Here is an 11,915-nt window from a genome sequence, read left to right on the forward strand (position 1 = left end):
AAAGTGCATAGTTGATTACAGTTGAAACTGAAATAGTATCTCTAACTTCTATTTTAAATAACACACGATCCTTATTGCTATAGCTGATCATCTCCCTTGAATTAAATTTCCCTTTGTCTAACTTATCCTTAAATAGTGACTTTGGGGCGCCTGGGTGGCTCAGTCGGTTAAGCGTCAGACTTCAGCTTAGGTCACGATCTCGCGGTCTGAGTTCGAGCCCCGCGTCGGGCTCTGGGCTGATGGCTCGGAGCCTGGAGCCTGTTTCCGATTCTGTGTCTCCCTCTCTCTCTGCCCCTCCCCCGTTCATGCTCTGTCTCTCTCTGTCTCAAAAATAAATAAATGTTAAAAAAAAATTTTTTTTAAATAAATAAAAAAATAAATAAATAGTGACTTTTTTTTTTTTCAGTAGTTTGAAGGTTCTTCATGGAGTTGATAAATTTCTGTAGCTTTTATATCTGGCTAATTAAAGCAGGCTTCAAAATTTTTACACAAATCTATTTGTTTTCTTTAGTTTAGAACTTAACTTTATGATTAGGCTGTTTTTTATTTTATTTTTTTAATGTTTTATTTATTTTTGAGAGAGAAAAAGCAAGCGAGCAAGCAGGTGAGGGGCAGAGAGAGAGGGAGACACAGAATCCGAAGCAGGCTCCAGCTCTGAGCTGTCAGCACAGAGCCCAATGTGGGGCTCGAACTCAGGAACTGTGAGATCATGACCTGAGCCGAAGTTGGACACTTAACCGACTGAGCCATCCAGGTGCCCCGATCAGGATGTTTTTTAAAAAGCTTTAAGGATTGTATACAATCAGATGACACTTCTTGGTACTATATTCTCTTTTTTGTCCCTTTTTTTTTCTTCATATTGTTGGATTTAGCTAGCTCTGTGCTTTCGTTTTGTTTTATTTAATTACTTTATTTTTAACATTTTTATTTATTTTTGAGAGACAGAAACAGAGTGAGAGCAGGGAGTGAGAGCAGGGGAGGGGCAGAGAGAGAGGCAGGCTGCAAGCTCTGAGCTGTCAGCACAGAGCCTGAGCAGAGCTCAAACCCACGACTCGTGAGATCATGACCTGAGCCGAAGTTGGACGCTTAACTGACTGAGCCACCCAGGCACCCCAAGTTTTATTTACTTTTAGAGTATCCCACTGGAAATGTGTGTATGAAATGATTTTATTTGTAGTTACCATATAATATAGGAGGGCATTTATTTTATTAGCTTTCTGTATGAAATACTGTTATTTAAGTTCTAGAACTATATTAAAATTAAAAAGAAAGGAATTTAGTAACATAACTTACAGAGTTCTCTTTGGAATTTAAAATACAGTTTTCTGATGGTGTCACAGGATTGGAAACTAATTGACCATTTGCAAAGAATATTCATATTTATTATAGAGCATGTGTTACTCATGGAAAATAAAATGGGAGTAGTGAAAACAAAAAAGTTTTATAATGTGTTTAAACACAGGTCTTTTTCAAAGTGTGTTCTCTGGACCAGCAGTGTCTGGATCACCTGTGAACCTGTTAGAACTACAACTCGTAGGTTCAGCTTCACACATTAGGGGCCCAGTAGTCTGTTTCCAGAAGTTTTACAGATTATTCTAATGCTAAAATTTGAGAACTGAGTTACAAGGTGGTGCAAACTACATGATGCATACATTTAACAGGCATACACAATGCCAGTCATTCTTTATTTCACAGACAGAAATACTGCAGATATATATTGGGATAGTAAACGAAATGAAAACATAACTCAGTTTAACTTTTGTTCAAGGGATTTCAAACTTCTTAACGGAATTAATAATGATGATTAATAAATATTAAGATTTCTAGGGGCGCCTGGGTGACTCAGTCGGTTAAGCATCTGACTTCGGCTTAGGTCATGATCTCACAGTCCGTGAGTTCGAGCCCCGCGTCAGGTTCTGTGCTGACAGCTCGGAGCCTGGAGCCTGCTTCAGATTCTGTGTCTCCTCCCTCTCTCTGACCCTCCCCCGTTCATGCTCTGTCTTTCTCTGTCTCAAAAATAAATAAACGTTAAAAAAAAGATTTCTTGATACGAAAAAGTACAATATGATGAATATGAGAATATGATATAGAGGAAGTTTGTGAATCGAAGTATTTTTTAATTAACACTAAATTCTTAATTTAATCCAATTTTAGTGCATTTTAATGCATCTCTTCTCCTCATAACCCTACCTAGCCAATAGTTCAAATTGCCACAGAGGCCTTTTAGGCCTTAATACCTCACCATTAAAAACTCAATGAAAAGGCTAGAAAGATGTTCATATTCTCACCTTAAAATCTCACGGGAAAATAGGGCGTGGAGAAGGTCATGCTCTCTTGATATAGGTCTTTTGTTTGAAATCCTTTGTTTTAAAATGTTTTGTAGTAATCCTCCCTCAATAGAATGCATAGGTAGTAAATCTTTTTTAATTACTCAAATTAGTATTTGCATAACTTTTTATTATAGTACAAATAATTTCAGTCTTTAAATAATGATAGTATTTTATTAAAATTCTCTGTGCTTTTCTTTCAGGAGAGAAATAGAAACAAACAATAACCGTATGAAGATGTCCTGTTAGAATTACAACACTAATGATGTAGACTCTGGAAATGCCTAATAAGTCAAAGAAGACGTTATTAAAGCTTTTTTTCTGCTTAAGGTGACATCTTTGAACTCTAACACAGAATTGACTCTTCTTGTAATGGTTTTCATCAGCGCATCTGCCCTTATACTCTCACCAAACACACTTGAGAACTGTAACTTCGTCAAGCACTTTCTGTCCTGAAGCTTTTACCAGTATCTGCTGTCTTTTGTAATTATGCATCCTAGCTAAGGCACAGAAGACTGAATGAATGCAAGGATTCATTAACTCTTTGAATTTGTTAAATACTAACAGTTAACCATTAGAAGTGGTTCAATGATGTAAGAGTCACACTGCTTCAACTTTTTCTTTGTTGTAGTTTTTAAATTGTCAATTTTTAGCTATTTGACAGATTAAAAGCAAAATAATCATGCCATATTTAGTCCTGGAGTTCAAGTCTAAATGTTTATGTGAAAAATTATTGTAGTAAACTTTTAATATGGCAAAGCAACCTTAAGCTCTATTTTAGCCAAATGAATCATAATCTGAAATTATATTAGAACATTTCCCTTGTCTTCAAACCGTTTGGTGTAACAGAATATTGATATGCAGCTTGGTGGACTTCACCAGTTAATGCACATTCTTCTCCCCTCCTTCCCCCAATAATATGTATACTGAAAAATGTGCATTTGTCTGAGGAATTATTTTGTTTGCTACCACTTAATGAATCTCAAAATTTTGAGTAAATGTACCTCAGTCTAATCAGACTTTTTATGACCTTTATAACTACATTTAAAACCCTTAATTCCTATTTCTGGGTGTTTGCGAGCCTGATTGCGATCATGAAGTAAAAATTTATTATTCTAGGTATTCACTAGCTAAATAAACAATAGTTCTTGTTTAGCAAGCATATACTGTTCCTCAACTCTTTTCTCCAGCTTTTGCAGTGTCCTGGCATCCTTAAAATACTTTGAAAATATGGCCTTGATCCATGGATTAAATCAGTATCTAAGTGAATGTGTTGATGTTTTATTGATCAGATCTATATAAATGGGAATACAGCATATATCTGGGTATTCTTATAGTTATCTTTTTAACATCTTATTTTTTTCATTAATTACATATCAACATTAATTTTGTAACTTGAAACAAATTGATTTTGTATAATTAAACGTGTCAAGCATCTGTATTAACTGATTTGATGGCATAAGGTTATGAAGATAATGTACTGCCCCTTATATTACTGTTCCAAAAGGAGGAAACTATGTAGAAAGATACATTAAGGGTGAAAATAGCAATATAGTAGATTTGAATACCTTGATGTTTTGCATTACTCCATTTATGTTTACATCATGTTTAGAAATGTGTTCATTTACAGTGGTCTTTGGTCACTTCAGTTCAAAAATTTAGTGATGGATATTTCTTTGAGGCTTTCATTTATATAATTTTTTTGTACAATGTTTTCTTAAAGGTACAAATACTGTATTCAAGTGAAAAAAATACAGTATTTGTAGATAATCGTAGCTACTTCACAGTTCTTTCGTAGTCCCAGTGTAGTTATATCAGTGTTTACTGAAGGGAACATCAAAATATTAGTGGTATGTTACAGAATAAAAGACTTTCTTAAAGGAAAATTGCACCTATTTTACCTTTTTAAGAGTAAGCCATGAAATCTCGTAACACGTCTCTTAACTGTTTATACTGAAATTGGCATTTGGGTATAGTCACCACAGCAATGTTCTGTATCCCTAAGATTATATAGATAGGATGTGTCAAAGCTGACTGTTGTCACTCTGGAGGTCCTATTAGACAAAACTGTAAAGGGGTGACCTTGTAGAAAGGGTCTGAGTCCTCTCTCTGAGGTTCTCTTTTTCTTGGTGCTTTATTAGCAACTCTGAATATTTTTATAAAACTAGTTACATTATAAGTGGATTCAAACTTGTTTAATTTACATTAGGTTTCTATGTAAGAAGTGTCACTCACTCAGCGAGCAGGCTGATTGCAGTAGCAGACGCAGCTGTCAGATGTAATCGAGGAGTCTATTCAAGGTGAGGAGTACATCCCAGTGCCTTTAACCTGGATTTCTAATACGAAGTGAAATGGGTGCAGCATTCCTTTGGAAAAACGACAACAACAACAACAACAACAACACTTTTGTCTTTTCAAAATTGGTAATTGTTTTCTTCAGAGCACCTACCTTCTCTTCCTCCTTGGTCTGTCAGTGTATGGCAAAAAGGTTTTTCTCTGAATGAAATGATCACAGATTGTCTCAATAGCACAACTAACTATTTCTTAACTGTAGGGACCAAAAGGGAGAGAACCTGGGCTCTGCAGCAGGAGACACATCATCAAATGTTTGAATAATCACAAATTAAGACATTATTGGCCCTGTCAATTTCTTGCTTCCGATTTTTCCAAAATCTGGTTTGAATGTTTCTTATTAAAGTTATCTTACGTGGGTATTTTATTTTGAAAGGTATTATAGTTTGTATATTTAACAGTAAGGGGGAAAATGTAACCAAAATTAGTATTCTTTCTCTATACATATTGGTACTTGAAGATTCCTTTCAGAAGAAACCCCAGCCTTTTCCTAATTTCAATACTTAATTCCTCATTTTAACTCGAGTGATCTTTCTAATTCAAAAGCTGTGTTCTTTTTGAATACCATGCATGGGGGTTAAGCTGATGTTAAAACAGTTTGCAATAAAAAAGAATCAGCTTAAGTCATTTAATCATTTCAAGTGCATTCTGCATCCTATAAAAATAAGTTTGAGAAATTAAGAGAATTGTGTTTTCATTAAGTTTTGCATATCTTTTGTTATGCCATGTAAATTCCCTTTTTCGTATGATTAAAGAAAGGTTATGATAAAATGATTAGTTCATTTACATTCACTTGTAGCAATTACATGAGAATTTGAATTTTGTCGTGTTTGGGTTTGTTCATTCCTGTGAATGATGGTACAGTTAGGTGAGATTTTCTGTTTATGGTACCCAAACTCACCATTTGGTCCTCTTTAATCTTTGAGGGTTTCAATAAAAATTGTTCACTCATATCTGTGTTTTTTCCATTTTATCTTCAAAAATATATATTGCTTGCCAGAAAACAACATTTTTGTCCGTCCTATTGTGGGTTTCCTGATTGACACGTCTCTCAAGTACAAATAGATTGTATCACTCGTTTTAGTTGGCCATTTAAATTAAGTGGGGGAATTAGAGAGAGGATAACAGTTTATCCTAATCTTTATCTGCTCCAGTGAGCTTATTGAATTACATGCTCTTAGTACTAAACTTAGAGCAAGAGAAAGAGGCCTATTTGTTTTCATGTAATGGGAGCAAGTAGTGGTACCAGCTGTCTAATAACCCTAAGCCCCCATCCTTGGTACCAAGGAGTGCTTTTCCAACAGTCTGTGTTATCCTTTGGGATAGATAGAGCTTGTGTAGATACGATCTGTGATGAATGTGGATGGTGCATTGATTATTGGCTGGGCTCTTTATCTAAGGTACTTGTCCTGATGGGGGAAACCAAAGAGTTTAGTTTTGTGCTGTTAAAACTTTCCAGATGCGCTGTTGGCCTGTGAAGAGGGCACAATTTTACAGAATCCCCAGGTGTCCCACACTGTGGCATCATTTGGAACCTCTTTTTTACCAGTCATTTCCTAAAGGGAGTGTTTGCATTTCATCAGCATATTTATATTTGAGGCTACCCCAATTCTTACCAGCCTGGCTTTATCTTGCTTAGTGATACTAGATTTTGTAAGTCTAGTTTAGAAACTAAAATATCCTGTTTGATTTTTTTTTTTAAGTTTATTTATTTTGAGACAGAGAGCGTGAGCAGTGAAGGGTAGAGAGAGAGGGAGAGTGGGAGAATACCAAGCAGGCTCCACACTGTCAGCGCAAATCCCGATGTGGGGCTTGAACTCACAAACTGTGAGGTCATGACCTGAGCAGAAACCAAGAGTCAGACTCTTACCCAGCTGAGCCACCCAGGCACCCTGGAACCAAAATATTCTTGCAGTCAGAAGTTAACTGGCCAACTCAAAGTCACTAGCTTTCTAATTACAGTACTTGGTGATAGCATAATCTTGAGGTGTATTCTTTTCTCATTCCTCTTGGTGCAGTAGTGAGAAGTAGAACTAATATCACCTATGTGTGGTAGTGGCAGTTTAAATACAGTTCATGTGTACTGCACTAAGTTCAGAATCTGTCTACTCTATAATTTGAGTTACCGTTTGGGACTAAATATAAACAAGCTTTTTGTAAAACAATATGCAAGGAAGATGAACGTGTGGAGTCCATAACACTGATGAGTTCCCCATCCCTTCCTGCCACCCCACTTGCCTATCCAAATACTCCTCCCCATGCCCTTACATAGAACACACGTAGGGATGTAGATAGTTGAATGTCATTTTAAAACATGGGATATATCTGACACCTCTGTAATCAGAATGGAATTAATCCTATAAGGGAATGTCTTAGAATTGGAAGTTGAAAGAAAGACCAGACTTCAAGTTATTTCTAATTGGTAGATTGACCCTGAGCGGATCATTTCTTTCTTTCAGTGCACTTACCAGGAGATTGGTATAGAATACATCCTAAGGTTCTTGGCAGTTCTGAAGTTTTGTGATTTATGATGTAAATAGCTTTGTAGACTATGACCTATTCTAGCAATGGTGAATGTTTGGTCTTTAGAAACTAAGTTTGGAAACCGATATAATTTTTTAAAAAATAATTTTATTTACAGAATATAAATAACACCTCAATTAGATTTTATACACTGTGTGTATGACTACTACTTTCCTTCAATGATTTTTGAAGTTCTTTGGTACAAAATCCTCATCTTTTCCATAGTATTGATAAAAAGAGACAAGAGACTATGTGTTCCAAAGAAATCCAAGTCTTTTTTTTTTTTTTTTTCCCCTCTTCATTATCCTGTCATTGTATATTATCCTTATGGGTGTTTTTTAAATAAAAATATGCTTTATATTTTTAAAATAGTTTTACAGAAAAATTGGGAAGACAGTACAGAGTTCCCATACACCTTGCAGCCAGCTTTCCCTATTAACATCTTACATTAGTGTGGTACATTTGTTATAATTCATAGACCAGCATTGATACACTATCATCATACTTTTTTTCAAATTTTTAAAGTTTTATCAAATGTCCATTTTTTAGTCCAGGATGCCATCGAGGATAGCGCATTACTTTTAGTTGCTATGTCTCCTTAGCTTCTTCTTGGCTGTGGTAGTTTCTCAGACTTGTTTTTGGTGATCTTGACACTATTGAGTACAGGTCAGATTTTGTAGAGTGCCCCTCTGGAATTTATTTTGTGATCTTAGGATTAGATCGAGGTTATGGGTTTTGGGGAGGAAAACCCCGTAGGGAAATTGCCATTTCCATCACATTATATCAAAGAGGCATAGCCCCAACATAGGCTTGTTGATGTTGACCTTGGTCACCTGGCCAAGGTAGTGTTGGGTTTATCCATGGCAAAGCCACTCTTTTTCCTCCTTTCTGTACTTGGAAAGAATCACAGTCCACCTTTGAGTGGGTAGTTGTGCTCCCTCTTCTCCATGTATTTTTGAAGAGAAACATGAGAATGTGTTTATCACTGTTTAGCCTCATCCCAGCAGGCTGTGTCAATACATTTTCTTTTTTGCTTGTATCTTTTAGAACTCTTTTCCCACTTTTCCCCTTCCGCTTTTTTCAACAGAACAGTTGCATATTGGAGGAATCTAATGGAGACTCCTACCTGCTCTAAGTTCTAAATGTGTATGTAAGATGATTTTTAACAAGGGGATTGAAGATGTATTAATAAAGGAGATTTAGATGATGGCAAAATATCTTGGTCTTACATGTATAGGTAAGAATGGATGGTCATTCAGATTTGGCTGGTCTGAAAGCCCTGAGTTGGGAGCTAAACGGTTACGGTTACAGTGGTTCTTTCCTTTAAAAAGGAAGGGTGATTTAAATAGCTTGGCATCTGTTTTTTGATGGAATTCTTTTGAGATACTTTGTTGTTGTTTTAAACATTTATTTATTTCTGGGAAAGAGCACAAGCCGGGGAGGGGCAGAGAAAGAGGGAGACACAGAATCCGAAGCAGGTGCCAGGCTCTGAGCTGTCAGCACAGAACCCAGCATGGGTCTCAAACCCATGAACTGTGAGATCATGACTTGAGCCAAAGTCGGTTGCTTAACCAACTGAGCCACCCAGGTGCCCTTGAGATACTTCTGAGGCTGCTGCGTCATATTCTGGCCAAGAGCATGGACTTTGGAGGCCTACAGACCTGTCCTTGAATCCTGGGTCCACTAAATTAGATCCAAGCCTAGATTTTCCTCATCAATTAAAAAATTAAAAATAAAGAAAATATAGATCCTATTTCAGGAGGATTAAATGAAGTAACATTCAAAAAGTGTTTAGCACAATCCCTGGGCCTGTGGCGAGGCTTCAAATGTTAACAGTTCTATGCTCTTATTTGTTGGGGAGAATTTAGAATTTACTGATTGTCATTGAAGATTTCTCAGGGGTAATCTTCACTACTTACAAGCAGCTTAAAGGTGGTAGAAAGCTGATTACTTTTCAGTTCATACTGTTAGATCATTGAGATCCTAAGAGCAGTCACTTCCTGAATAAAAGCTTAAATTATCATTTATACTCCTTAAGTCAACTCTTGGTTTCCAGTTTTCAGTGACTTGTCAGTTACGCTTTTTCTAAATAAGTAAGATGTAACAACATAGAGTTAGTTTATCTGGCTAGTGCTCAGCCGTGGGGCAGAACCAAAGGCAGATGAGGCCAAAAGGAAAGCAAATATGAGAACAATAACATGAGAACAGCTATAAACAATAGAAGAAAAATGAAGCCAAAGATGAAAATTATATCCTAAGAAGAAATTTTTTGCTTTGTTACAAATGGTCCTTGATATTGATACCATTTAAGTATATTAGTATCAAACGACAAACTACTAAATTTAGCAGTGAGTTTGATGTCCTTTCTTGAAGGGAACATAATCCGTGGATTGGTGAGTACAGTGCCTCCCGAGGGGTCTCCACTCCACTCTCTACTCTTGAAGGATTTTGTGCAAGTGCCAGTTTTTATAGAGTGCTAGAACAGGCAACGCAGAAACGGGTCATGACTGGTTAGCAGCTCCTGTTTTCTCGGGTAAGGTGAGCTAGCTAAGAAGGTGACTTGGAGGCTTGTGATTGGTGTGTGTTAGGTTTCCTTGCAGGTTGTTTCCTTGCAGGATGTAGGTTTAGTTTTGAGACAGCCTGGCCACTGGGGGCAGCCTCCATTTTGTGGGGGCCAAGGTACACATTGCCTTTATCATTAGTAAGTAGTAGCTTCATTATGCATGAAGCTGTTCATTATGCATGAACAGGTCAGAACGCGAACACCAATGTGGATGCGTTACTTCCGTATTTCATCAACGGTATGGTGCAGTTTGGAAGTAAGAGGTATTTTGACATCCATGAAATAAGATGGCAGTTTTAACTCTTTAAGAAAGATTATATCTTGAGGTAAAAAGGTTACAAATAAAACTCAATATTGTTGCATGCTAATATTAAGACTGTTATCTCCAACTAATATACGAAGCTTATTCTTTCTGCTTGGGCTTGCTGTACAAACTGACTTTTGCATTCTTCTGTAAGGCACCCAGTGCTTGGACCACCCATAATACTTGCATCCCTGTTCCAGTTGTACCTGTTTCTTTTATTATGCAATTTAAATATGTAAACTGATTAAAAAACAAAACAGCATGTGACTGAAAGAGTTGTTTCTATGAAAACTAAATTGACAGTTTGGAAACACCTGATAGAGATGCCGTTGTCTAATTAGGTATAGATCATAAAACTGTAAAAACTTGTCAGGAAAGTCAAAAATGTGGCAGTTTGCAAGTGGGTTTTCAGTTCTCACTCCAGTGGGAAATCTTAGGTGATGCATTAGAGGTAAAGGCATGGTTCGTAGAAGAAACACATCAGGGAACTTGAATCAGAAAGTCTTGGACGTATATAAAATAATCTGTGAATTAAAGTATACGTCTGTTTTAAGCTAAAATGTTTGAAGTTTGTATCACTTCTTATGAATCCATTCCATTATTTAACACTGTTCATTTTTAAGATTTTAACCTAAATTACTCTTTTTTAAGTCCCAAAACTTGTTTCCCTCTACATTAAACAGGTTAACCATTTTCTGCTTGTGGTTGCATGTGTACATGTGTAATGATAAGCTGTTATGATATCTTTGCAAATAAATGTAATAAAGAGAAGTATTCATACCACTTAGAAAATATAATGTGCTAGCACTTACGTATGTATTTCAAATATCTAAGCTGTAAGGCATGTTTCCCGTATGAAATGTGGGAGAGAAGAAATATACCCAGTAACAATTACTGGTGTCTACAATTACAGCCACTGAAACCTTGTCGAGTCTTGGGAATTGCCTTGAGTAAATCTTTTCTCTTTTGGAAAGTAAATCTTTTCTCTTTTGGAAAGGCACATGTTTAATTTCTAAGAGCTTGTATAAATGGATGGTTTTCCCCCCATTTCTCTCTTTTAATAAGGCCAAAAACAAAAATGCCTAAGGAAGAGGAGGTCAGCCATTAAATAGTTATTTTGGAATTATGTAACCTAGGCTTTCCAGATACACTTGTTTTTTCATTTTGTTTTTGTTTATCTTTTACTGCTTTCCAGGAAATATTTGAAACACATTAAAAACAAATGAAAAACCAATGGAATGATTTCCAATAGCACATATATAGTAAAATAAACTCATTTGCATCTGTATTTATTTTCAAGTGGATTTAAATTTTTTTTTTTTAGTTTATTTTTTGAAAGAGAGGCAGAGCTCAAGCAAGGGAGGGGCAGAGAGAGAGGGAGACAGAATCGGAAGCAGGTTCCAGTCTCTGAGCTGTCAGCACAGAGCCCAAGGCGGGGCTCGAACCCATGAAACTGCGAGATCATGACCTGAGCTGAAGTCAGCCACTTAACCGAACCATCCAGGCGCCCCTTCAACTGGATATTAAAAAGATTTTCCAGAAGACCCTTTGAACAGCTTTCTCACGAAGTTCAAATTTTAAAAAGACACATTAATACTAAGTTTTGTTCATATATAGGTACCTAGCTTCTCCTTTTTTAGTTGATGTTTATAGCTTGGTGAGGAAACCCTATTCCATTCACAATGAATTCCATTCACACTGAACTTACTCTCTTTTCTTTTCTTTTCTTTTTTCTTTTCTTTCTTTTTCTCTTTTCTTTCTTTCTTTCTTTCTTTCTTTCTTTCTTTCTTTCTTTCTTTCTTTCTTTCTTGCAGAAATTGCCATTTTTTTATGTTTATTTTTGAGA

The 11,915-nt window shown here is 36.2% G+C and overlaps 1 protein-coding gene across 6 annotated transcripts in view; it reads left to right on the forward strand.

Moving 5' to 3' along the window:
- Positions 1–5,630, forward strand: part of YTHDF3 (YTH N6-methyladenosine RNA binding protein 3) — a 40,501-nt gene extending 34,871 nt beyond the window's left edge. For all 6 annotated transcript variants that reach the window (XM_043601149.1, XM_043601147.1, XM_043601148.1 and 3 more), the window contains one exon: positions 2,531–5,630. In XM_043601149.1, coding sequence (XP_043457084.1) covers positions 2,531–2,554 — 24 coding nt within the window. In that variant the 3' untranslated portion in view covers positions 2,555–5,630. The remainder of the gene's footprint in view (positions 1–2,530) is intronic.
- Positions 5,631–11,915: the final 6,285 nt, after the last annotated feature.

The sequence above is a fragment of the Prionailurus bengalensis genome, chromosome F2 (assembly GCF_016509475.1).
Source record: "Prionailurus bengalensis isolate Pbe53 chromosome F2, Fcat_Pben_1.1_paternal_pri, whole genome shotgun sequence".
In the NCBI taxonomy this organism is placed as follows: Eukaryota; Metazoa; Chordata; class Mammalia; order Carnivora; family Felidae; genus Prionailurus; species Prionailurus bengalensis.